General features: G+C 45.1%; 1 protein-coding gene across 1 annotated transcript in view; it reads left to right on the top strand.

Moving 5' to 3' along the window:
* Window positions 1-27345, top strand: part of LOC102048716 (ras and Rab interactor 3) — a 175240-nt gene that overhangs the window by 108818 nt on the left and 39077 nt on the right. The window contains exons 18-20 of the mRNA XM_055715960.1: window positions 16451-16729; window positions 17446-17697; window positions 21490-21604. Of these exons, the coding sequence (XP_055571935.1) occupies window positions 16451-16729; window positions 17446-17697; window positions 21490-21604 (646 nt within the window). The remainder of the gene's footprint in view (window positions 1-16450; window positions 16730-17445; window positions 17698-21489; window positions 21605-27345) is intronic.

Below are 27345 nucleotides of genomic sequence, written 5' to 3'. Positions count from 1 at the left end.
GACAAGCGGGAGAACCTGCGACCCATAACAGACACTGTGAGGGGTGAGCTGTTGACAACTAATCAATATGGGTGTATTGGAATATTTGTTGTCCATCTTAACTCAAATTGCAACTTTTGGTGCCCGATGTAGATGGGTGCAGAAGAAGAAAATTCTGTTAACAATGCTTATAGATATATTTGAAAAAAGTAGTATAAAGTATAACAAGAAGGCGATAAGAACTTTGCTAGTATGGTGCAAAGTAAATGATGTACTAGTTACGCCGGAAAATGTCTCATGCGTTCAGACATGGCAAAATGCTGGAAAATTACTTTTTGAGGCTGCCTCAAGGGGAGACAAAATTGCTACAGCGTTGTTAACAACATGGAGATTGATCACAGATTCTCTAGAACAATCAGAAGTGGACAGAGAGACAAACCCTATATTAACAATGCTAATCAACTCACTGCCTTCATTCCTGTACAGTGGGGTAAATAAATCTAATACCAATATTTACAGATTCCAACCAAGAAAATTATTTTTTAAAATTCTTTAAGAGCCTTCCTTTCTAATGGACTTAATGTAAGCTTACTTAAATCAGTAGAACAAGTCCCATTTGCCTCAGGAGGTCTTGGGCCCAGTGCAAAGTATTGCTCAAATAAAACCTCAACCTAGAACGTGTGAGATGTGGTGTTTAAGTGAGGAAGGAACAGTTCAGGCAGCAGGAAACAAAGCAGTGTCATCAAATCTCTCTGCTGTCTGTCAAGCTTTGATAATGGGTACACTTTCCAGTCCTCAGGGATGGTCCTTCTCTGGAAGGAGGCATCTGTGCTCAACATGCGTTGCACCAAGTTTGGGTTATTACTGTAAAGATACAAAGAAGGAGTTACTCTCCAAAGATACCCGAATTTGGTACATCCAGAGAAGAGACATAAAATCTGAAATTCCTTTAACGGAAAAATGTATTTACAACCACACTGACTTGTCATATGACCTTTCCAGTGCTTCTCAGTATATGAGTACTCACCAAACTTAGCGGATGCTTTGAGCCTGTTGTGCAGTGATACTGGTGGTAGCACAGAAGGCAACTGTTCCTTTGTTTGCTAGAGGTTTGACCACACTGGCAATATCGCCCCTGAGCAGGGAGCTCCTCATCGTTACAGACAAATCTCCTACCTGTGTTCACAGGAATGGGGGCATGAATGTAAGCAATATTCTGCTTATTGCCTTCCTATTACAGTTTTTCACTTACGTGGCTACATGCTGGTTTGTATTGTAGACTTTCCAACCTAGAGACAGCATAGGCTGGAAAATGTACATGTGTGCATGCATCTCTCTTCTGTGTGTACAGGTGTACATGTAGAACAACGTGTCCTGGAGAGAAGCTGTGAGGGTTGGCTGGCACAAATTTGGGCTGGCTCCACCCCTTATCAAAGCTTGTGTATCTCAGAGATTATCTATTTTATAGTATTTTTCCAAATGGTAGTAGGGCTGTATTTTAATTCATCCATCAGTATACCCAGGTGGCTTCTCTGAGATCAACAATATAGGCTTGTGACACTCAGAAGGTTCTCTAAAACAACCTGGAAAATAGTCATAAAAGCCAATACCTAAAACCAATCCATTAGAAAAAGAGGCTGTAGCAAGCTTTAAATGCTTGCCTGCTTTGATTGCTAAACAGCACAAACTAAAGTGTTTTAGTGAAACTAGGACAAAATAGTGTCCACCATATACCTTTAGCCATTATAATTTTGGAAGGGAGGAGGGGTTTTGCATTTGGGAATAGAAAGAAATAGTTCCTTGGAAGGGTAATTAGAAAAGGCAGCTGTTTGGAATGACTGATCAAATTCTAGTGCAGATGGATCTGTGAGTATAGGGTAGGTATGGTCATCAAAAGCACTGTGATGTCCCAGAAGACTATTGCACTTTTCCAGCTGTATCACGAAGACATTTCCCCTGTGTAGGGAAGGATGCATATATGTTTGTGATTGTTTGGGTTACACTTTTTAAGGAATTACAGATGATTGACAATGAATGTAGATATTTAAGAAGTCATTATCAGATGTAGAATTGGAAAGAACCAGGGGAAAGCATGTTTAGAACATATTCTCTAGAAGACCAAGGAGGTATTCTAATGCCCTTTGCCATATTATCATCAGTCCACAGTGGTCCTGCAGTCAAGGGGTGTGGGATGTGCTGGGGTGGACCTGGTCTTGGCAGTCCTGGTGTTCAGAGCAGCAGATGCATCACAGACCACAGTGCTGACCTGAGGCCTTACATGGAAGAGACTTCTGGGGAATTAAAGCAGGAATAATTACAACCTGAGATGTTTGGTTATTTAAAAAAAAAGTGAGGGGACTGTTTTGTGGTTAAGGAAGCATGTTGCCCCAGTGTTGGTGTAGCTGATGACACAAACTGGGAGGAGTGGCTGATTCACCAGCAGGCTGCGCTGCCATTCAGCGGGACCTGGGCAGGCTGGAGAGCTGGGCAGAGAGGAACCCAATGAAGTTCAGGAAAGGCGAGTGCAGGGTCCTGCACCAAGGGAGGAACAACCCCACGCACCAGTACAGGCTGGGGGCTGGCCTGCTGGAAGGCAGCTCTGCAGAGAAGGACCTGGAAGTGCTGGTGGACAGCAAGTTGCCCATGAGCCAGCAGTGTGCCCTGGTGGCCAAGAAGGCCGGTGGGATCCTGCGGGGCATTAGGAGGAGCGTGGCCAGCAGGTCGAGGGAGGTGATCCTCCCCCCTCTATTCTGCCCCACTGAGGCAGCATCTGGAGTGCTGTGTCCAGTGCTGGGCTCCCCAGTTCCAGAGAGATGGGGAGCTACTGGGGAGGGTCCAGCGGAGGACTACGAAGATGATGAGGGGACTGGAGCATCTCCCTTGTGAGGAAAGGCTGAGAGAGCGGGGCCTCTGTAGCCTGGAGAAGAGAACACTGAGAGGGATCTTACCAATGTCTACAAACATCTTAAGGGCGGGTGCCAAGAGGATGGGGCCAGGCTCTTTTCAGTGGTGCCCAGCGACAGGCCAAGGGGCAACGGGCACAAACTGAAGCACGGGCAGTTCCTTCCATCTGAACGTGAGGAAGAACTTCTTTACCTTGAGGGTGCCAGGGCACTGGAACAGGCTGCCCAGAGTGGTTGTGGAGCCTCCTTCTCTGGAGACATTCAAAACCCTCCTGGATGTGATCCTGTGCAACCTGCTCTGGGTGAACCTGCTGTAGCAGGAGGGTTGGAGCAAATGGTTTCCACATGTCCTTTCCAGCCCTGACCATTCTGTGATAATATTCTGTAGGTTTGAATTATTCATACAACCAAAGAAGACTTCAGAATAATTTTTCTGTATAGTTGTGGATCAAAATTGAGGAAACTGTTTTATATACAAATATATATGAATGAGTTGTGTCCTGCATGCATAGGTGTGCAGCTCTTCTAGGAGAGCCAGCCAGCAGTGGAGTACTCTGAAATTCGTGGTTACAGGGGCAGGATGCATCTGTACGGCACAGTGGGAGATGGGAGGGTGCTGGATGCATCCAGGCACTGGCATTGATCTAGCTGCACAAAGAGAAGCAGCAGAGAGAGAACAGGTGAACAGGCACACAGGCATCCATAGGAACTATCTGCCAAAAAGGGTGCACAACATCTGCAGGGGTTAAAACCTGGCTATCAAACCATTTCTATACTTCCCTGCCAGAGAGGGCTGCCTGTGGCATGCAGGGTGGTGAATTGTTATCCTTATGCAATGGTTGTACCCCATCTGCTGTGGAGGGGTATGGGGCTGTTATACAAAGTTGCTTGTGTGTATGATTTATTTTCTGCAAAGACCCTTGGTACCCCGCTTTCCCTCCACTGTTCTGTTCGGCATCCATCATCTGCTTTTATGATGTAGGAACACAAGTGCCAACCCCATTCTCCCCCCCGATGGAGAAAGCCCTAAACCACAAACATGTATGTGGCTGAGTTGGAGCCACATGCTGGTGTCAGTCTAGAATAACTCTCCAGAGCTGGAGTGGGGCTAAATTCAGAATCCATCCCAGGTTGTCAGGTGCTTGCTTCTCAAAGAGGCAAGGCAAGTTTTCAGCTGGTGTTTTTTAACTGTGAAGTTTGGTTCTCTGTGTGTGTGAAAGTACATGATAAAACAGCACTGCAAAGCAGCTGTGGTCAAGCAAGCAGCAGTATTTAAGCTGTGCAAACATAATAAAGCTACAAGCATCACCCAATATGGTAAATACTGTAGCCGCAAGCCCTTCCTCTCTCCAATTTGTACCTCTCTGAGCTATTTAAAGTAATCCTACCCACCTCCAAAAATGAGATCCCTGCATCAATATACTCTGCTGGAGTGGGAATATTAAGGCAATGCTTCCCTCAAGATACCAGCTGTGAGAGGTTTGGAGTGCTTAGCTCCTCTTTGCCTGCACCCAAAATAGTATAAGTCTTTTTGCAAGTGAAGATGATTACTTGAGCAGGAAAGGATTAGCAGATGTGAGCATTGCATAGCTGGTTATGCTAGTCACATTTTCCTAAATAGAAATTCTATTAGATGCACGCAAGCCAGGGAGTGCTGTGGAATGCAGCTCTCTTCAAATAGATGAATATATACATGCATATCTGTGTGCCTTCCCCAGACTTTCCATCGCCTTTCTGTTGAACAGGGAATATATTTGTGTGAGTAAAGGATTTCTGCTTTTTGCATTACTGGTACCTTTAGAAGGGACATGGTGTTTTCACTAATTGTAATGACATTGTATGGGTAATACAAAGCCCTTGTATGTGTGAGAGGATCTCTGGGTGTTTCATGAACCTCCCAACAACCAGCTGAAGGCAAGTATCTATTACTGCTGCTGTAGGAAGGGAAACTGAGGCACAAGCTCATGGAGCTGATTTGATTATAGTCACTTTGTAGCCCAATCCCCTGGATCCTTGCTAAGCAGTTAAACCCTGGCCTTGCCCCAGACTGTCCTTTAGGTTTGGGGTGATGCCAGAAAGAGAACCCAGTTCTCAGAAAGCCTTTACTTTTTGGCGGATGAGTTCCCTGCTGGATTACAGAGCTGAACTGGCTTCCTCAGGGTTTTTTACACAGCTTCTACAGCTCAAGCAAGAGAAGTGGTGAAAGTGTTGGGAGTATGTGCAGGTGGGGTCAGAGGACTGCCCTTTCTGCAGTGTCCTGCCCTTGCCCTGGATTAGGGGGAGCATGGAAACGCATCCTGAGGGTGGTTCTCTGAGACAGGGCTGCAATTCTAGCTCAGATAATGATCCTGCAAGGGCTGGGACTGCTGGTGTTTGCTCTAGGTGACTTGTCTCTGTGAATCAACACTGTTCCTGGTAGGGTTGAAAGACCTGTCTTACTGCTTGACATTGGCTCCTGACCATATCAATTAGTACTTTCTATTTGCTTTTGCAGGGCTAATGTATTGTTGGGGAAGTTCAAGTGTCTTACTGAAACCAGCTGAATACATACAATGTTTTGGATGCAGGGGGAACCTCACCAAATACAGGGAATCCACACAGCTCCAGTATATTCCTCCTGTGGCCCTCTGAAGAAAGCCAGCCTTTTGAAGCCTGTGTCTTGTAAAAGCAGCTGTTGGGCAGAATTGGAAGCAGCTGCAGCCCCTTGTGAACCAGATTAAATGTTGTGTTGCTTGGGAAAATTTACCAAGGAAATGGAGACCAAAAAATAGCTGAGTCTAGAGACTAACAGCTCTGCTGGCTACCTGCAACACTGGTCTGCAAATTGCTAGCAGACTTCCAGGCAAAAGAAGGTTGTCCCACATATTTGGCTAAATGATAGCCTGGGACCTGGCCCAATCTTTCATCTTGCTTGCCAAGAATTTTTCTCTCTCTTCTCTCTCTTCCCCGACCCCCCCCCCCCACCCGCCCCCTTGAGTTCTCTCCAAGGAATTTGTCACTCCTGATACCCCACACAAAACCAGAAACCAGGCAAAGCCCGGAGCTTCTCCTGCTGAATCAGCAGACAGGAAAGAGCAAGAGCTTGGTTTTGGATGACTTGCCTTTCTCTCCAGAGGACAAATATGTAACACAGGACGTTTTGGTGTAATTCTGTACTAAACTCCTATTCTAATCCTTTTGAAGGATTAGTAATTAGTTGGACTGGATCACATTGGTAATCTTTCTAGCCAAAAGGGAAAGTGACTGTGTTACCCTCCCAGTAGGGATGGGTCCTGTGGGCTAGGGCACTGTGGTAGAGGTTGCCTGAGGGGCACTGTGGTAGGGATGTACGGTAGGGGTTAGTCCCTTGGCCTGGCATTCTGATATCTCCCTTTGCTATTAGACCTAGCTATCTAGAGCTAGCCTGGAATCACCATGCCTAACTGTAGGTGTTTAATTGTTGTGTCCCACTTAGGAACCTGTGCACCCATGAGGTCTTTCTTACTGGAGAAGCGGCAGCTCCAGGCAGTGATTCAGGGTGAGCGGTGCCAGTGGGCTGAATCCAAGTCAAATATTTGTTCATGCTTCCCCAAGTCAAGCAGGGAGCCGGGCCTGAGACCTGTGTCCAGCACAAACCCACTTCCACTCTCCCACCCCCTGAGTCAGCTTGCCTGGGGTCAGACAAGCAATGACAGCCTGGAGGTGGGGGTTGGGGTGGGTGCAGCACTGGTGTTTTGAGGAGGACATGACCAAGGCAGCCATGTTATGGATAGTCTTAAACTGCTGTGAACCCACAGCCTTTGGCTTATGGTTTATTTAGATCATAGTCCTAGTGACCAGGTGTCCATAAACACTGTTAATTGAACAAACTTGAGGTCCTAGCAATGGTTTCGCTGGGTCTGCAGGAGCTGACAGACTTGCCTTGCTGTTTGGCAGGTTTTGTGGTCACATGCTGAGCTCCCAGCCCCTGCAGAGACATTTCAGCAGTTTCTGAAACTGCTCCACTAACCAGTCCTTTAGGCCCAGGTTGTCCCACCAGCACAGGATGATGTGAGCCATGCCCACCCACAGGGCAGGTTGCTCAGCTTAACCCAGCAAAATGGAACACATCTCTCATCCTTATGGCAGGGAACCATGCCCTTTCACCACCTTTCCATATCCCCGAAAAACCCCAACGAGCCACCCAGGAAGGCAGATCTCTAACCCTGCCTCAGTCTGAATGCAGGCAGGGATCCTTTCAGAGCATAAAGCAAGAAATAAACATGTTTAGCCGAGGCCTAATCAAAATTAAATATGAATAGCTTGAAAGTGCTGGAGTAAGGCTTAAGGACAGCAGACAGAATAGGTTCACACATTTAGATATATTTTTTTTCCTACTAACAGCACCGTTTATTGAAGTGCATTCACAATGACATTGGAAGGAAATCTTACCCAAAATACGAACATTTGTGTGTAAGGAAGTCTGCAGATCAGTGACTGAATGGCTGAAGACCCTTTGTGTGGTGCCTTAATGAGGGGGGGAACCCCTGAAGGCCTGTGCTCTGCTCCTGGAGATACTGCAGGATGAAAGCTCGATGGATTTATTTCCCTTGGCAAAATGGCCATTTCTAGTTGTAATTCATGACTGAAAGAAGTGTTTGCAGGTATTTCTTAGAAGAGGGGAAGGTTGTCGGCTTCATGTGAGTCTGTGTGGTTACCACTTCGTATCTTGTGTGTCTCGTACGTCTACACTAAATCCACTCACAGGGTGAGCAAAGCCATTGCTTTTTTAAGTAATCTGATGTTTCTCTTAGTATTTTGCTCAGGGTTTTGGCTCTGGCACATCATGCAGCTTAAATAATTTTTGGTATATAGGGCTTGAAACAGAATGGCTTTATTTAAACAAAACTACAGTCTATTCTTCATGGAGTTTGAATTTGGGAATTTCTCCCTCCCCTTTATTTTCCGTTTCCCCTTCCCCTCTTTGTTAAGTGAATACAATATAGAAAGGCATTCCCCGGGCTTTCATTCCTATCTTCCTTTCTGGCCAGATGAGCTGGGAAAGTGCAAAAACAGTTGGATGGGAGTGCTCCGGGCTTCCAACACCAGGTCTTTTTCACAGGCGTGGAAGAAACCCGCCTGCCTTCCACCCAGCTGGTGGCTCTGTGGGCCCCTCCTGCTGCACTGGCACCGGGGCTGGCCTGCCTGGGACTTCCTTGTGTAGGAAATTCTTTCGCTTCTTCCAAACATTTGCTTCTGGTTCCTGCACCTCACAAGCCTTTCCAGAGAAGGTGAAGTAGAATTATCCAGCAGACTGTTTCACAGCTTGTTGTTAAGGAAAACGTGCTTTCTTTGGCTCCCCTGGCCGTGCCAGGAATGACTCCTGGCTAGACTCGTGTTTCAGAAGCACTCCACTTTGCGGTGAAAGGGCCTTGCAGAAGGATAAACTATCCTTCATTGCCTATGCACAAAGAAAAATCTTTAGTTTTGCTGATGTACTGAAATGCCTAAGAGAATAATTTGGGTTTGAAATAGGCAAAGCCCTGATTATGAATATGGGGGAGAAGGGCTTATCTTTAACACAGCAACTGTCTATTGTTGGTAAGGGAGTAGGCTGATAAAACCTGCAAAGTGGTTTTGACTTGCAAAAGTATGTTTTGGCTGAGTAAAAAGAGAAAGACAGTTGGCAAGATATTTTGAGACAAATTGTTAAATGCAAAATGTGTTTGTCCAGGGTACGTGAAGACGGCAGTATAATTTGAGAGGTGGATGCAAGCCCAGTCTAGTTACACCAACAGGCTATAGTAGCCTCAGTCCACCGCGAGGCCACAGGCAGCGTGTACCATCTGCATTAACCTGTGCATTAATGAAAGCAGGGAACAGCCAGGCTGAAGGAAAAGAGCTTTGAAGGAAGGACTCTTCCTTCAGGGAATTTATGTTTGGTTTTTATCTTGTTTCTGCCTATGTCATGGCTGTGAATGTGAGAAGGCTTGTTTGTTAGTAGAGCTGATCTGGATAATAGCAGTAATTTGAATTAGCTTGTATTTTGTTGGGGGGGGGGGATTATGCATATGCAGTTCTTCATAATGTACATACCTTTGTGTATGTAAGTAGAGGGACAGACCTCTACTGTCTGGAAACATAGTGAAGCAAGCAACTTAAAAACATTTAGTTGCACTCCCCTGCTCCTTGAGAGGTCTCCTGTGCTGAAAGACTGTTGATGAAGCCAGACAAGAGCTTTTGACAGGGGTATTGCCACTGCTTCACTGTAGGCACTTACAACTAAGCCTGAATAATTTAGGAGGAAGAACAGCTCTTCTAGAAGAGCTGAGAGCTGGCCCCTAACACCTGAGATGGCATTGCGGATGAAGTGAGGTGCACTTCACTCGTAAGAGAGTTTATTGATATAAAAACAATTTAATGAAGTTGCTAGTAAATGCAACAGTGGTTTAACAAGGCTCAGTGGCAAGGTACATTTGATTATTTAACTGTGTAGAGTACAGGGTCAGAAAAAATTGTCAGGGAGACCCTCCCTGAAACTAATGAAAGGACCCCCTTGCTTTCTAAACTCCCTCTCAGAAGGCAGTTTACATGCAGCTGGATCCAGACTGAACTTGATCAATGGTTTATGTCTAAAGGATTATATATGCACCATCAATCCATTACATCACTTAGCTAAGATTTCAAACTTCCAGTGCACTTATTCCCAACGCTTACCTGCTATCTGATGCAATAAGGAATCTTTTAACCTTGAGGAGTAACCTTGAGAAGTGTCCATACTCAAGGGGAGATCCTGGCATGCTTGCTGCTATGCAGGAGAGCTCAGTGGGCCCTGGGCTGTCCACTGTTTGTAAGTAAAAGATAATTGACTTATTGTTGTGTTTGCATGCCAACTACAGAAGTTAGTTTCTTCTAAATTTGCCTCGAGTCAGACCTTAACCAGCACTATAGTTAGGTGCCTTTATTTAGCCCTTGGGTATTATGGTGTTGTCTTCCCCCGAATCCCCTTTGGGTTGGATGCAGCCATCACAGACCAGATGCATCCCTTACAATCAACACTGATGGTTATCACTTGAGTAGGGTTACAGGAAATGAAGGTCGGATGGGGGGGGTGGGGGGAGCACACTCACAGATGGGCACCCCTGCAGTGGGAGCTCTTTCTGAGTGACTATAGCAGAAACCCAAGCAGGTAACACAGCTGCTGTGGTTGTGTGGTTTATGGGAAGCGCTGTAGTCATCCCCTCCTCCTCCACTCCTGAGCAACTTGGCCCTGCTGCTTATGCCAAACAATCATTAGTCTTAATCACCGGGTTTACCTAGTGGTTAGTGACAGGGGTTACATGTCCCTCCCAACACCAGTAGCTCCTATCGAGCAAGGCTTCTTCAGAGCTGACCTGACTTTCAACATTTGAACAGGGGCAAGATTCTGTTCAGTTCAAAATCCAGGTAAGCTGAGGTCACGTCCTTTGACTGCATGGTGGCAGTACTGAAGAAAAACACATTTGTTACCTTTAAGCTTGGTAATGGCAGCAGCCAGGGCATCAGAGATTAGCACAAGCTGTTATTCTGTAGTGAACTCTGTTTTTGTGTAGAGCCTACTCCTGTGGCTCGTCTAATACCCTTAAAGCCAGCTCAGCTATCCTTGCTGTGCTCTGCAGACAGCAGTACAAGTCCATGCAGTTACTTCAATGTGATGCTGGCCTATCAGACCTTCAAACTGAGCCCTGTACTGTATAAAACAGCAGTTTGGTGTCGTATGTGAACAGAAAACTGTGGTCACTTTAAGTGCAATACTTAATAGAGCAATACATGAATTGGTGTTCTTCCACCTGCACGAATGGCCATTACACCCTTCCCCCTTATAACAGCACTTGCTCATTTTTGTGATTTCCTCTGTTGGTTTCCATAATCTGTGAGGTGAGGGCTCAGTTAGCTGGTGATTGATTTAAGGGTAGATTAACTGTCCCCATACCTGCTCCCGCTGTGCCCGTTAGCGGAGCTCCCAGGCAGGTTAATGACTTGGTCCGCTTTGGCAAACATGCGAACGCATGCTGGCAGGGTGTAGCTGGGGAGAGGTGGATGCCTGCAGTCTGTGTTTGCAAACCCCTGAGAGCCTCCACAGGGGTGGGAAGTTTGGAAATCCCTGGCAGGTACAGAAAAGCTCGCAGATGTGAGCCTTCAACTGCAGCGTGCAAAACTTCACTGCTGAAATTGAGGATACCTGTAATAGAAAGTGGAGTAGATGGGGAAGAGAGAGGTTTGCTGAGCTATGAGGTGTCAGGGTATTTAGGAAAGCTTTAGTTTGCCTTACCTTTTGACAGCTAGAACAACTGCTGCCTTGGCCTCTAAGCATGGTACCTTCCAGGCTAAGCAGGAAGGCTTGGACATGCAAAGCGTCAACTGTAAATAAAAGACCAAACAGACGAAGGGTGGACATAGAAGTAGGGTGAAAACAAGGAGATCAGTGAGCAAGAGGAAGTGCTCTGCCAACCCCAGGTTGTCCGCAGACCACAGTTTGAGAAGCACAACTTCCTGAGCTACCTGTTTGTCACCAAGGTGGACAAGTAACATAAGCATTCTGCAAGGACTACCGCACAGGCAAACCTGCTTCACGGGACATGCTGAGACTGTCATGTCACTTCCATTGTCCAATTTTCTGTATATCTGAGAACCTTACAAAGTACAAGCTCCCACGGCTTGCTTAGCACCCTACATCTTTTCCCTTTTTGCTTATCAGACAACAAAAACCTTGATTTTTATTTCTGACTAAAGAGTGTCAATCAGCTGGGAGAAGACCTCAAGAACTTTCTTCTCTTTCTGCTTCTTGGGTTTTTCATTGTGGTTTTTTCCTGGTTTTTGGTTTGATTTTTGTCAGATCTCTTGGCTCTATTATGAAAAAGCATTTATTAAAGCCTGAATTTTCTGTGACGCAGTGTTAACATTTGGTGCATGGTTAGCTGTTGTGCTGTTTTTTTCCATGTGTCACTTTGCTGCCTTCCCATCTTCCTACTACTCTGTTTTATGATAAAATGACTCAAGAAGTTTACAGATGACGGAGCTCTCCCTGTAGCTATGTTGGGTGCAGTGCCTCAGTTCCACCACCTGTTGGAAGAAATCAATCAGAATCCAGCACGGTGACCCAAGCCAGGTCCAGAAAGTAAATTAATCCTTCTCCATTTTGGATTAGTTTGATCTGAACTGATGAAGTGCGCAAAGGTGAGCTGGCATATGAGAATAACAAGAAAGCATTGAGAAATGACCACATTTAAGGTGGAAGAAAAATGAAGCTTGGTATTTTTTACCTGGGGCACTGCATAACTTCCCTCCCGTGCTATGTCTGTGGCAGGGTCTCACTGATGAAACCTTGTTGCATTTTTGCTTCTACTTACGTAACTGACTGTTCCTTCTCCAGTGTGTTTGGTTCAGAACTTCATGTTCTTTTCATCAGGAAAGTGGCTATGCAAAAAAGGGATACAGATCTGCCTCTATCACCAGCGGCACAGAGCCCTGCAACTCAGTCTGAGTGGCTTGGTTGTGACATGGGATGTAAAACAGGGCTGTGAGTTTTCTTTCAGTCTTCTACATCTGATCCATCTCCACGAAGCCCCATGCTCCCAACTGTTTTTCACCCACTGAAATTACCAGCATTGTCCATCTACTTTGACCAGGACTGGTGTGTCAGCTTCAGAAGCTTCTGTCTTTTCCTCCTGCTTCATGTGCTCCTCGTAAACTGTATTTCTGTGCTTGAAGGGTTTCCACATGTGAGCTTCAGACACAAGGTGGCTTGTCCTGAATGATATCACTTCAGGTACCACATGGCTTTGGTGCAAAAAGTTGCTCTTCACCTGGCGCATCAATTTTATTGCCACTTGTCCTTTCTCCCTCAGCAGCTAGCCAGCTGGCACACATTTTAAGACCTGTGATGCCTGCTCTGCTATAAATATACCAGAGTATCTCTTTCCTTGAGGAAGCACAGCACACCCTTGCTCCTTCTCTTTCTTGATATCTTCTAATAATCAGGGGAGAAATAATAATAATAAAACATAATAACAGAAAACTAGCTCCTAATTTTACACCTGGTCTATTTAAACAATGCTAAGGTTCTTAGTCTTTACTTATGAGTGGATTACAGAGAATTTGACTTTTGATTTAAGGTTCAGATATAATAACAACTGATGCACCTTCTTAGATCTGGTTTGGTGACAGCCAGAGGCTGCAAATGTGCAGGTGTGAAGAATTCAGGTGACAGTCCCTGCTGCTGTTGCACACAAATTCTCTGTGTCTCAGCTGCCTCAGGGAAATTCAGAATGACTGGGCCTATATAGTACAGCCAGGAAGCCCTTAGTGTCACCAAGTTTGTGGCAATATTTCTAAAGTCCCTTGCAAAGGTATGCCCAGGTCTGCACCTGCATGAAATTCAGTGGATTATATCCCCTTGCAGTTCTGATGATTTTAAAGCAATGAGTCATGGTGGTGTCTTTACTTCAGTGTACAGTCACTGTGCAATAATTCAAATCACAATTGTCATTATTAATACTTCCAACAAGCAACCTGACACCTTCTGCCAAACTGGGGCAGGTGTGTGAATGTAATCACTGTGTGACTAATTAATCTGTGTTGCCGGTCAGTACGCAACACACAGCTCCCTGCATCCCCACTGAGTTCAATTTAGCAGAGTGGTTGCAGGATTTAAAAGTACTTTGCAGTAAGAACTCAATAAAAAAAGAAAAGCAGGCAGCTCTAGGGCCAGCTTTTCAGCTTTGCATGGCACCTAACACAAACGAGCACCCATCTGTATCAGTCAAGGGGTTTTGCAGGAGTGTGGGAGAAGGAGGATAGAGTTGCATGTTATTTCTGAAAACTTTGAGCTTAGAAATCATTGACGCGTGAATTCTGTGTGAGTGAAATAGCAAAGGCCAGCTGCTCAGTGTGGTGGCCCCGCAAATCCCTTCAACTGGCAGCACAGCAAGAACCTGGAAGCTGACTGGGCTCCCTCCTCTCTGTGCAGCTACAGAGATACCATGGAGCCAGATTAAATTGCTGGATTAAGCACTCCCACAGCCCAGCATCTGGATCTTCGTGACAGCTGTGCCCAGGAAAGAAGTCAAGTGTCTGTGCTATAACTGCGTCAACTGGTGTGTCATGGGTCACAGCATTACAGCTGGGAAAGGTCTGCTAGGTCGTTCACTCACATTTCTTAGCCAGCACAGGATTTGACTCAATAAAGAGTTTGCTGCTGCTCTAAATGTGGCATTTTAAGAGATTTGGGCAATGCAGTCCTGGTCCCCTTCTCTTGGGAATTTATCTATCATCTGTTATAACCTGCTACCAGGAAGAGTCTAGCCTAACATTCCCATTTTAATATGATCCTATTAATGATCTTCATGCCTTTCCTTTTTATCAAAGCCTCCCATTTCCTCCGTCTGTACTGGTACAATAGCTTGCTTAATTCCTGCGGGGCTGGGCTGGCTTTTGAGGGGAAGATACCCCACACCAGGGCTTACATCTCTGAAAGCCCCCAAAAGGCTGGGTTCCTGTTCTGCCAAAAAGCCTCATCCACTGCCTTAATTATCTGCACTGAAGGATCCCACATATTCAAATCATGAAATGTTTCCATTAAGACAAATATTTTCAGACTCTTCGTTTTTTATCTTGTATGTCTAAGTTTGGAACAATTTTCTATTTTTCGTCCATTCTTCAAAACTTAGACAATGACCCTTACATGGAGCCGCATGCATTGAGAGGTCAGTTCCGTTGTTTTTCTTCACCAGTCTGTTCTTGTTGCTAAACCTGTGTTGCTGCTGTGAGCAGGGCTTTGTCCAGATGAGGTGCCTGTCAGAGGGTTCAGAAGGCTGAGTGTCTCTGCCTGCATCGAGCCTGGGTTCCCTGCCAGTGTCACCACATGCCTGGTGCTCACCAGCTCCAAGCTGCTTTGTATTCTTCGTCTTTGATAATATACCTAATTTCCCTCTAGGCAGTGGGATTCCTGAGCGTCAGTGCTTTGCTGCCCCTTTTCGTTATGCCTTACAAAGTTCAGCTGGAGCTATTGCAATGCATGTCACCTTCTGGTGCTGCAGCAAGACATGATCAGCATTGGTCTCCTTTTGATCTAGATTTCACACATCATTGGCAAGATCAGATTCATGCTTGTGTGACTAATTTGGAGAGCAGCTTTTGCTGACAGTGTTATGGAACATTTCATTATAACTCACATTTCTTTTCCTTCAGCTCATTTCTTTCCCGTTACCGAGTATGAACGTTGCTATCCAACACCTTTTACTTTCACATGGTTACTAGGAATTTCTTTTAGTTTCTACTGTAAAGAAAGAAACAAAGAGATGAATCAAGTTAACTTCCCAAAGCTGTTCTCCACTGTTTTACTCTATATGTTCAGATGATACTGATTAAAAGCATATGCTGTTGCATCTGAAAGAAATCTCCTCACCTGTGTGACAAGCAAGGCTATTATCACAAGTGAAGAGAGAGTGCTTCACTTACTTTCATTTGCTCTTTTAAGCACAGCTTTCTTATACCGTTGTGGCGATGATCTCAAAAATGGATTGATTAAAATCAAGATTCTGTGGACTATACCCTGAATAAGCAACCGGGTTTGCAGAGTAACATGCATTTTCTAAGGAAGCTGTCTCCATAGCGTGGCAAAAGAAAAACCTACTAAAAATAAAATCTTGCTGTTGGTTTTGGGATTTGAAAGGCTATTTTTATGGAAACTTAACTTTTGGGATAAGCATGCTGTGTTAGGTTAGGCCTTTGAAAGCACTCCTTTTTTTAGTAGTTTGTCTGACCTTATTTGAAATGTACTACTTTTAAGATCTGTATCTTTAAAAATAAAAGGGAAAAGAAAAAGACTTGAAATGAGACCAAATTGAAAGGGAGAGTCCTCCTTTTTTCAGCTCTGTTGTCTAAGCAGCAGAACTAGTGCAGAAAAACACATATTTTATGTATGTCCTCCTACATTTTCTTTGCTTTTAAAAGCAATTCTTCATATTAATGAGAAGCCCATATCCATGAGTCTATAGCCTTATAGGTAGAGCTCTTATGACCAGACCTTTCAGCACAACTATTTCCACTGCCCACAGTGCTAAGCACATGTGTAAATACTTTGTCGAATCAGTGCCATAGCTAGGATCCAGCATTTAATACCAGTCTGCCATTAGACTGCAGGGACTAAAAATAAATAGAATTAGTTCTTTGTGTCTCTGATCAGAACAAGAATCTAAAGGAGAGCGTGTCCCAGAGCTTTAATATTCTCAACAGTGTAATTTCAGTATTCTTGTCTTGTACAGCTGAGAATAAGCTCATGAATGAGCTGAGACATAAGGTATAACTGGGCACTGTTAACGTGGTGCTGCAAGATGGCTCTTCTCTTGTCACTCAGCATCTCCCATGCATCTTTTCGGGACTTCCAATTATGTCTTTAGGACTGGACAAAATGACAAATGTGGCAGGAAAAAAAAAGGAATCAAGTCTTCATTTTTCTCCCTCCTGAAGGTCCCGCTGTCTTTCTCCACACTTCCTGTGCTCCCTCCCATTCCCCTCCATCAGCACAGAGAAAGGGTTTGCTGTGTCTGTACCCTTGTCTTGTCCTGCAGGACTTGCTGTGTGGTGCTGAACAAGGCTGTTTGTGGGGCTGCACCCTGAATTATTCTCCTGCTGCAGATCAGCCTTTGGGAATCAGCAAAGATACCTCTTCCATAGTGGATAACTTGCTGCTGAATGCGTCCGAACACCTCCGCCGCCTCTTCCTCCTCCTGTACTCTGTGAGTGCCAACGGAGGTGGAGGATTTCCCTCTCTTAATGAACAGCTACCAGTGGCTCCCTACGTGCAGAGGAGGAGGATCATCCGCCTCTGTAGCCACCAGCACAGACTGGTCAGTGGAGACAGAGAGCACTTGGTGTTATTTTTAAACAGTGAGGTGGCTTAGTCGGCCTTTTTACAGACTACCAAATCTGGGCACGGAGGGTGGGTGCCAAAATGCGAGAGCAGCTGATTGTGCCTCTGGCTACTGCTGGCAGGCTTCCTCCAAAAGGCTCTGACAGCAGGGTGTGGTACCACACCAGTGGCCATCACAGCTCCTGTGTCATCAGGGAAGTGCTTATGGTGGCATGGCCACATGATGAGCTGCAGACCTGGCCCCCACACACCTCAGGTGGACACTGGCTTGGTGTGTGCTTACTTCTGGCTGCTGGCAAGGTCTGCAACCCCTTTTCTCTGCGGCATCGCTCCCTTTGAAGACACAAAACATTGCTCTGACCCTTAAGCTGGAGGATGGGGTCCAGGGGACAGGCATCCTCTACCCTCTGTGACGCTGGCTGACTCTATGCTTCCCTTACTTCTGTCTCTGGGTACCTGTGCTTAGGCAACATAGATGGGCTGAATTCAACAGACCTCAGCACAAAACACCCTACAAGCCTGCAGTCTGAAACCCAGGTGTGCATTATTATGAGGCTGTAGTCCTTAGGATGTGGTGTATCTCTCGGTCGAGGCCTGGGCACCCAGTTTGCCTCTGTCATAGCAAGGCTATGATGCCCATAGAGGAACTCTGGGTAAGTGCCTCAGTGTGTACTTGTGTGTTTGCTTTTACAGTCCTTACTCCCCCAAGTTTTCTATTTGCCGTTCTGCTTACAAAGGACTCCCTTGCTGTGTTTCAGCCCTATCAGAGATACAAGCGAAGAGGCAAAAGAGACACATCTCTGCCAGGCCACTGCTCTGCGAAACTGTCTCCCACTTCCAGGGATCAGCATCCTTGATAAACTCATCAAGACCTGTCCCATCTGGCTTCAGCTGAACATGAACCAGGAAAGGGCTGGAGCAATACTTGACAAAGAAACAGCAGGGGTAAGTCCAAAGCATTTTAAGTTCAAACAACCCCATTTCCTGTCCTTGGTGGAGCTGGTTAGGAGACCAGCACCTTTTTTCATGTGGAATCAAAAATATTTAGCAGACTCTGCTCTCTGTTTCCATTACCATTTGATGCTTTAGCCACTCACGATGGTGCAAGACAGATATAATGGCTTTTGGGAATCCAGAAATCTTGTATCTGGTTTTATTTACTTAGCATGTAGATTTGTGGAGATGCCTTCTCATTCACCACCACAGCCACGGTGTGTTGACTATCCTAATTTGGACAATAATAATAATAATAAACCCTGAAGAAAAGACCTTCCAATTCTGGGAGCTGCTGGGAGTAATTTTTATTGCAGTAATTGGTATCTGATCCTCATGAGAAAATGGCAGACTCCTGCAGAGGAAGAGCTTGCTTAAGGGTAACAGCTCTGTAGGAAAGGGAGCTCTCCATCCCCGGAGTCTCAGAGGTGAGGCATATCGTGGAGTAGGTGTCCTCATTGGGTCTGGGGAAGGCAGGTGCAAATGACCTGAGCTGATGGCAGAGTACAAGGGCAGTTCACTTACTCGTGCTCTGAGGAGGTCTGGACCTGCCCCTTGGCTGAGTCAGTCTACGCCAGGGCTAAAAATTGGCACAGCCAAGTGACGACCTCCAGTGGGACTCACCTGACCAACCCAGACTGTGCAGCGCACCTCATCCTGGACCAGACTTCTCAAATAAGTTGGGCAAACTATTCTCTTTGTTTTTCTGCACTGACTGTAAAGGGAGACCTGAGTGACTGTCTCTGATACAGCCGTGTATGGCCCTGAGCCTCCTTGGTCATTAGCCACTCCTGCAGGCAGGGCCGTTCCCCACCTCTGAGAGGCTTTGGGGATAAGCCTTACCTCTGTTCCTCCTGCTCACGCTGGGCTCAAGCACTGTCCTCAGCTGCAGCTTGAAGCAGGCAGGAGAAGAGCTGGTGCATCATAGATGTCACACAGCAAGGGCCAGCTCTCCTGCCTACTCTGAAACCACCTGAAGCCAAATCAGCACTGTGCCTTTCCCACCACTGGTGAATATGGGAGAAACCAGCTTGCGTACTAGTCGTGACCTGGGCAGTAGAGTTAGGTACAGCTCAGAAAACCCACCTTCTCCTCATCTGGATAGCCATGGTCCAATTTTAGCCTTTGGAGCCATGGCAACCAGTCATGCCAATCAGGAAAACAGAAGTGATTCATTTCCAGGTTTCACTTCTCTCATTGCTTAAATTTAATTTCAGATGAAACACTTGACTGATGCAATGTGAGATAGTGCTGACTGAGATCCAAGGTTGCAGTAGTCTCTTAAGGTGTGTTAAAGGGACTGTGCTGTCACACAGGTGTTGGGACCTGGGGAAGGGAAGGCTTCTATGGCTTTTTCTTACCTGCAGATACTGTCTGTGGTGCAGGAGGAGGGGGCTGCCCTTTAGATATAGGCCTGTTTAGGCATGCACCTGTTTGCCATGTGTTTATTTGGATTTTATCTGCACTGCTGGTGGACCTGATCCCCTAGGGCTCAATTTCTTACAAATGGCAGAGGCCAAGATGACAGAACTGTGCGAGGTTGTGAAGCTGCCCCAATGCTGCACGTTTAGCATGGAATGCTTCAGAGTGACAGGAGATGCCCTTATGACTCGGACTCATGCTGAAAAAGGTCCTGGCTTCTAGACAAACTTTTTTTTCTTAATTCCTCTATCCAAGAAATTAATGTTTTCTTGATAGTTTTCCACTGCTACATTATAGTTGATTAATCATTTTATCAATTCACATTTCCTCTTTCTAATATTAATATCCAGACTCCAGAATTAGCCCAGTTTTTTAATTCGGTTTTTATAAAAATACCTTGACTCTGTCCTGCCAAAGCCTGCTATCAAAGAACAGATAAAGGTGAAGATTACTTTGTCTTTCTGTCTGCAGCTTCAAGGTACAAGCTGAAAATATCCTTGAAAATGAGCTTTAATTAGAAACACACTTAGGAGGCTCACACAATACAAAAAATATTTTTCTTTTGTATTTGTTTTCTCTTCTTTCTTTTTTCTTTTTCTTTTGTCTTCTGTCTTCTTTGTTTCTTTTTTCTTTCCTCTTTCTTCTTTCCCCTTTCCTCTTCCTTCTTTTTTAATTCCACTGGTCCCATTGGTGGTGGCTACAGTGGTTAAACTGTTTTCACTTAAAGACTTGGGTCTCCTCTCAATGTATATGAATACCTGACGGGAGGGAGTACAGAAGACTGAGCCAGTCCATTCTCAGTGGTATCCAGTGAAAGGATAAGGTGCGGTGGGCATAAATTGAAACACAGGAAATTCTGTTTAAACATTAAGAAAAGCTTTTTTACTGTCAGGATGATTGATCATTGGAACAGGTTGCCTAAGAAGCTGTGGAGCCTCCATCCTTGCAGATGATAAAAACAATGCAAGACACAATCCTGAGTGACTTGCTGTAGTCGATCCACCTTTGAGTGTGGGGGTTGGACTAGATCAGGGGTCCACAAACCATGGCCCGCGGGCCAGATACGGCCCCCCAGGGTTCTCAATCCGGCCCCCGGTATTTACAGAACACCCCTGCCCTCCCCCCCCCTCCCCCATCAGGGGTTGGGGGGGGGGAAACCAAGCAGCCGCAGATGGCTGCCTGCCACTGCGTCCGCGCGCCGGCCCCCTGGTTACAAAGTCTGAGGACCCCTGGACTAGATGATCTCCCAAGTTCTTTTCAACCACATCTGCTCTGTGATTTGGGGACCAGTTGATACACTTGGCATCAGTGCTGCCATCCAGAGGGATCTTAGACAATCTGGGGGAACAGGGCTGGCAGGAACCTTCTGAAATTTCACAAGAACAAATGCAAAGCCCTGTCCCTGTGAAGGCAGACCCCCGGCAGCAGTCCAGGCTGGCACTCTGCAGGAAGGGCCATGTACGAGTGGCAGGCAGCAAACTAGGCACTACGGGGGGGGGGGGGGGGACTGCATAGCAGCCCCCTGGGACCTACAGGGAGGTAATGGAGAAGATGAAGGCAGACTCTGCTCAGCACTGCATGGTGGGAGGACAAGAGGTGACAGACATACATTGAAACCGGAGGGGTTCAGGCTAGGTACAGGGAAACACTTTCTCCCTCTGAGGACAGTAAGTGGTGGGACAGGTTGCCTGGAAAGTCTGTAAGTCTCCACGCTTTGAAGTTCTCCAGACCTGTCTGGACAAAGCCCTGAGCCACTTGGTCTGGCCTCATGGTTTTACCCAGAGGGTGGACAAAAGCCTTCCTGGGGTCCCTGCCAGCCTGAATGATCTTCTGGGCCCATGAAAAACTCTGCCATGGGACACTGTGGCCACCAGAGCCTTTGGCCTTATGTTCCGCTTCTGGATACTTGAATCCTTTCCCTCTCAACATAAAAGTGACTCCCGTGGTTTAGACCCAGACAGGGACATTCTAGGGTGAATTGTCTGTGATTTAGGGCACTTATGTGTGGAGCATCACTTGACAAATTCTGAGAGCGGCTTTATACTCTTCAGTTAGTGAAACAGTTTGCCTTAGGCTTAAGTGGAACATCAACGATGCATAGGCATTTTGCTGGTTCCTTTGCAGGTCTGAATTTCACCCAGATGAAATGTCCCTTTATTCATTATTTTTGTTGTGTAAAGTTCAACGAAGTGGAACAAAGCTAAAATAAGGTCATTTAAGGGTGGATTGCACAGATAAAAAACTTAATTGCCAATGACCTAAAATAATGTTCAGAAGCTCACATAATGTAGCTAAACTTTTGATTCCTTTCTCCTTTTTCAGATATTCTTGGTTAGGAAAGACAGTAATGTGAACAACATGGTCCTTGCAGTCCGCCTGCCAGTGCAGAACGAGGCTCCCGGTGTGCTGGAGTACAATATTAAAGAAGAAAAATCAAGTAAATTCTTTACATTTTTTGGTCTTGCTCTGAATATTGTACTGAATCCTCTTGTGATCACCAGTATTTATGTAATCTCACTTGCAATAAGCAGGTTACTCTTGTGACCAGCAGCAGATCTTGCTTTTATGGTGCAGTTCAGTTAATACTTCCTGCAGCTGCTTTACCTCGGCTCCCCTGTGGTTCTGCACCTTCTGTTATCATTTACAGACTTGCAACAGGAAAATAAAGCACCCCCTGAAGAGCAGGCCAGTGCTTTGATCAAGTGAGAGGAGCTGCCTTGCACCAGGTGGAAGTCCTGGGAAAAGTACAAGGCACTGACAGACTAAGCCTTGTTAACTGACTGACGCTGTCTCTAGTTCTGCCACTGAATTTGGGGCCCACCAGGCATCTGACATCTGCTACGTTACATTGCCTTTTCATGCACCTCATACAGGCATGCTGAATAACCAGTTACCCCTTTACTGTTTTCAATGCCTTGCTGTTTCTGGGAAGCAGCTAGGTCTTGGGGCTAGTGGTATCAGTGCTGCTCCTGATCGGACAGCCAGGTCTGCTGTGAGCAAGCAAAAATTAACCCAGTTCAGAGTCAGCTATGTCTAATGGAGCCCTCAGTGTAAGTGGACGTGTAAGGCACATGATTTCCACTTTCCAAGAAATATTTGTAAACACACAAATTTTAGGATAGTCATAGAAACACACACTTGAAAGAGCTCATCAAAATAACTTCACGCTATTTATTTATATGAACACATCCAAATCCTCTGTCACTGAGGACTGGCCCAAAGCCAGCTCCCTGGTGTATATGTTTTACTCTCATTAACACACTTGTGTTTCCGCTGATAAATGTTGCAGCTTATTTCTTCCCCCTTGACATTGCTCAAACGAATGTTTTTCTTCGCATATGTTTCTTTGCATACCTCTGCATCATTAACCAACTTTAAAGCCAGAGGGACAAGTGAATCTCTTAATCTGCTCTAATCTCAAACACAGACCACAGACTGTCGCAGCATTGCTCCTGCACACAGCGCAGCTGCCTGCCTGCCTGCTGTATACCCCCTGGAAAGCTTTCTCTCTCATCTGCGCATGTATTCAGAGCTTCTGCAGGACGGCAAGAATAGCAAACCTTTTGCCGCAACTTCAGGTGTCCAGACTAAGAATCAAGGACAAGAGTTAGCTGTGGGGTGGGGAAACTTTTCTCTTTATTTAGTTATTTGAAGTTGACCTAGGACTTAGGTTTCGCGTGGTAGGAAACTGGGTTTTCGTTATTCAAGTTTTCCTTTGGGTAAGTTAAAAAGTGGAATCCTGCCATCTAAAAATGTCATTTATAGAAATGTTACTTCTTGACTTGTGACCAGTGCCATAAAATCTGATTTCTTTGAGGAGAGGCAAAGTAAAACATAGTACAAAATTTTCACTGTGAGGTAGCCTAGTTAAAAAGACATTTCTGCCATGGTTTTCAAAGTTACTTGCTCGCTATTTCTGATTTATCACTAACAACACAAAGGAAGTGTTCAGAGACACAGCTTTCTAGTGGGAACAAAAAATTAAATCAGTTTCCACCGCTTTCATAAACACTGTGAAGCAAGTGGAGGAGGGTAGTAAAAAATTAGCTGTCACTCAAAAAGCAGGAAAACTGCCATGATGTGTGCAGCAGTCCCAGTCGCCATGAGGCTGATGCATTCCTATGGTGGATATTCACGTTATTTTTAGCTTGAGTTCTGTCAGTGTTGAACTGTAGAAAGTCTCTCAGTTCTCCATCCCACACCTTTTTGACAGGAACACACTGAGCACAGAAATGGTCATGCTTTTGCTTCCTTTCTCATTTAGGGTAAGTGGCCTGGCCTTTGAGTTGCGAAGAAATTGAATTCCTGTCAGTAAAGCAAAAGGACTATATCTAGTACAAGGGGAGATGGTAAATGTTCTGTGTCTCGGAGTTACCTAATACATTAGCTTTGGTTTATTGTCTCTGCATTACTCCAACTGCTTTCTAAACTTTTTTAGGAAATAAAAGTATATGTTGTCCAAATGCTTTAACGGGGTTAAGACTAGAATTAGTTTCCTTGCTGAAGTACCCTGGTACGTCTGGATTGCCTTAGCTTAATGAAGTGCCCTTCACTCTTCTCTGGTATTCTGTAAGTGTCAGGGTTGGAAACCTCTGAGTCCCCCGGAAACCTTATCTTGCTGTGGAATGCAAGTCTGTTGAAAGTTAGGTGTTACACTTCCTGAGAGTGTGTAAAGCACACCAGCTGCATAGCTTGAGGACCAGTGTAGACCGGCAGGGTTTTTCCAGACATCTAGTCTTTAACTTCAGAAAGTCCTGCTAAAAGAAGGCTTCAGCTTGCCACTGAGCGTGGCAAACAGGGAGGTGAATCCCGATAGCTACCTGCTCTTTGAGTCTGCATGCAGTAGAGCTGGTGTCCTTCCAGTGCCCTTCAAAAGGAGGAGCTGTAATTTCCCTGCTATTTGAGAACCCCCCTTCAGAGCTATACTGGGGACAAGAAGCTTTGGTTGTGCTGGCCTTCTCCTAGTAATTCCTTTCTGAGTTGACACATGAGCAACAATCTGTGTAATATGCCCCACAGAGAGCTGTTTATCTCCTTCTGTGAGAGCTGACTCCTCCTAAAGGTTTTGAAGAAGTGGGAACGTGTTCTCCCTGTTACCTCCCTTCAGCTTGTTCAACTTGACAGACTTGATACATGCAGATGTCAACTGAAAGCTGAATTTGCATTGACATACGTGGAGATCCTCCTTTCCAGCTAAAATTCAAGTTGCAACCCATCCCAGCTTACTATTTTGGAGCACCTTGCCAGCTGCCTCTTGTCCTTCTCATCAGTGCAATCTCAGCTTCACAAGTGACACAAAGGATGCGCTATCCTTAGGGGTGACATGATGGCTCTGTGCTATCTCTACTGTGATGTCCATCTCTTACTTTCACCATATGCATCTTTAAACAGGAAGTTTTCCTGCTCAGCTGTTTGTAAAAAGCTGCTTTCATCCTGTCCTACTTTTCAGAGAGTCTCTGAAGCGGTTTTCCCCAGTATCAGAATGATGGTACAGAGGTTGCTGCTCAGCCCCTGATACCCATATATAGCTGGCCATTCAAAGAAGCAGAAAAAAAACCCAGAAGCTTCCTAGCATTGCAGTGCCAAATAATGGTGGATCATTGTTTTTCTTTTCCCCATATCAGGTCTGCTTTGTCGAGGTTTGATGAAATATTTAGGGAAGTATAATTTTCTGACAAGAAGACCGGATTTAATTGTGGGTTTTTTTAAATGGAAATCCCCAAAGAACCCACTAGATCAGAGGTTCAGGAAATTAAACCTCTTCCCATTTTTCATGGGGAATTTTCACCTGTTCTGTGAAGAAGATCTTGGAATCATAAAACGGGAGAATGAAGAGATTGGATTTTAAAATCTTTCTTCTGGTTCTTCATCTTTGGTTGTAATTCCTCCAGAGACAGGAAGGCTGAAGTCTGGTCACAGCAGCCGGTATGGTAGAGACCCAACAGCAGATAGCACGTGGTTCATTAGAAAGATGAGAAACCTGGAAACTTTCAGAGCCTTAGATCTCTGTGGTTTTGCTTCTTGGTCTGAAGGATCCCTTACTTCTTACTCAGAACAGTGGGAATCTCCCAGAACAAAGGCTTGTTACAAGATTCCTTCCATTTTGAGATGCAGTGTTGGGAGGTACCTCTCACACTCTGCTAAAATCTCAACTACTTTGAGCGCTTTCAGTTCTGAAAGTTGTCCCTTACTTCTGCTTCATCCCAAAATGGAACCTTACCCTCACCTACCCCAAAAACTGAGCACCATTTCCTCAGCTGACTTGTACCCTTTGCTCTTCTCGGCATACCAGTTGTAACCTCAGCTCCCAATTCTCATTGCCCTTTACATGTATCATTCCACTGGCATCAGTGACATTGCAGCAGTATTAAAAAGAAAAGAATCAGATGTTTCAAATAAATGTGCATGTTTGAAGTAACATATGGTGAGAGCTTGAAAGAAGCATCTGAGTGGGATAGACAACTTGGTGCAGGCAGTGACGGTTGCTTTTAGTTTCACAGAGTTATGAAGACACAGGCCATGAGGGTAAAGTCCTTTAACAGAAGAATGCTCTAGCACCGTATACTGAGTGTAATACTTCCTTTTTTCTGGCAAATCTTCTGAATTACAGCTGAAGATAATGTGATTTCATGAAACACAAGTTGACCATATACATCTCAGGAATCATGCATATATGCTTTGGTGCACAATATGGAGTAATTGTTTTCCAAACTCTTCTGTACCACAAAGAGGATGTGATTCCTTTCCAAATATGCAAAATCATGCTGAACAGCAGAAATGTCTGCAATCGCACAGAATAAAGAACATATTATTTATATTAATTGAAATTTTTATAGAAAAAAATATGGAATTGATTTGTCAAGTAAGCACTGAACTACTCAGGCTCATGTCCTAAGGAATTTGAGGCTGGCCTGATCCTGCCACAGGTGTCTGCTCTTGTACATGCTCCTGCCTCCATCACTGTGGGTGGCTTTGCTTGCTTGGAGATTTAGACTCATGAGGCAGTTCACATGAGCCCATGTTGTGGAGTTGTTGTCCTTGTTACTTATTTAAATTGTATCCATGTGGGACAATCTGCTGCCAGGCTGGTCAGAAGCATCTCCTCCAATGTGCTGGGCCAAGGCTGAGTTGGACCCCCAAAATCAACGAGTGCACAGCTGATGGAGGGCTTTGTAGCAAAGCCTTGTCTGCAGTGTGGTTATTTTGTTTATTACAGGAAAATTCTGAGATTTAAATTAAAACTCTGCCTGCTTTGACCCTCCTGGCTTCTCTGGAGACAAACACTGAATGAGCTGGGGCATAACAGGTCTTGAAATAGCCTTAGCACATTCAAATAGGAAAGCCAAAATAAATTCTCTCCAAGTAATACAAAAATGTCCAGATCACAATTAATACCACCTTTGAAAGATGAGACATGGTGCCATTGGACATGGTAGATTATACTCAATTTCTGGTTTATGGATAGCAGCTGTACTTCAGGTTATATGGTATGGGCTTGTGGTAAGGACCCACAATATACCCTGACAGAAAACATAAAGGCAATTACTGCACTCCAAAACAGTTTAAGAGCAATCACTGAGTATTGCTGCAAAGTTGCAAGCCTGGTAGCAAGAAGGATGTTGATAAAGAAATCCAGTGTCCTGCCCTGGTCACCTAATTTGGCCTTTCTTAAAGTTAGACCAAGCTCACGAAGTGCAGGCTGGAGCCTGATACAAAATGCTTGAGACAGACAGTAGGGATTTAGGAAAAGACCACAACTCAAGTAAAACACCCAGCAGCAGTTTACCTGCCTGGTTAATTCTCTAACTGCTTTTACCAAAGGAGAACCGTTTGCCGTGAAAGTTCATGAGGACATGACCATTTTGTACATCCACCACCCACTGAGCTCTGCCCATCAGGACAGAAGGAAGAGTTACACCAGGTCTAGAGGCAGCAGGAAGGCAGGCCTTGCTAGGGAGTAAAAACAGCAATTCAGATGAGCAAATGTGTTTCTTTGCACATTGGATTTTAGGAAAGATGAAATCAATCGGAAAAGGGAAGACATTATTTAAGGGCTAAGATTTCACAATTTACTTTCTTGCCTTAATAATCCCAAATAGGTGCAGTCTAACACAGTGAAGGCAAGCTTAATTATCAAAGCCAAATTTGTCCGTCATTACCACATTACTCCAGCCACAT

The sequence above is a fragment of the Falco cherrug genome, chromosome 7, assembly GCF_023634085.1.
Source record: "Falco cherrug isolate bFalChe1 chromosome 7, bFalChe1.pri, whole genome shotgun sequence".
Classification (NCBI taxonomy): Eukaryota; Metazoa; Chordata; class Aves; order Falconiformes; family Falconidae; genus Falco; species Falco cherrug.
This window is presented reverse-complemented; position numbering and strand designations above follow the sequence as displayed.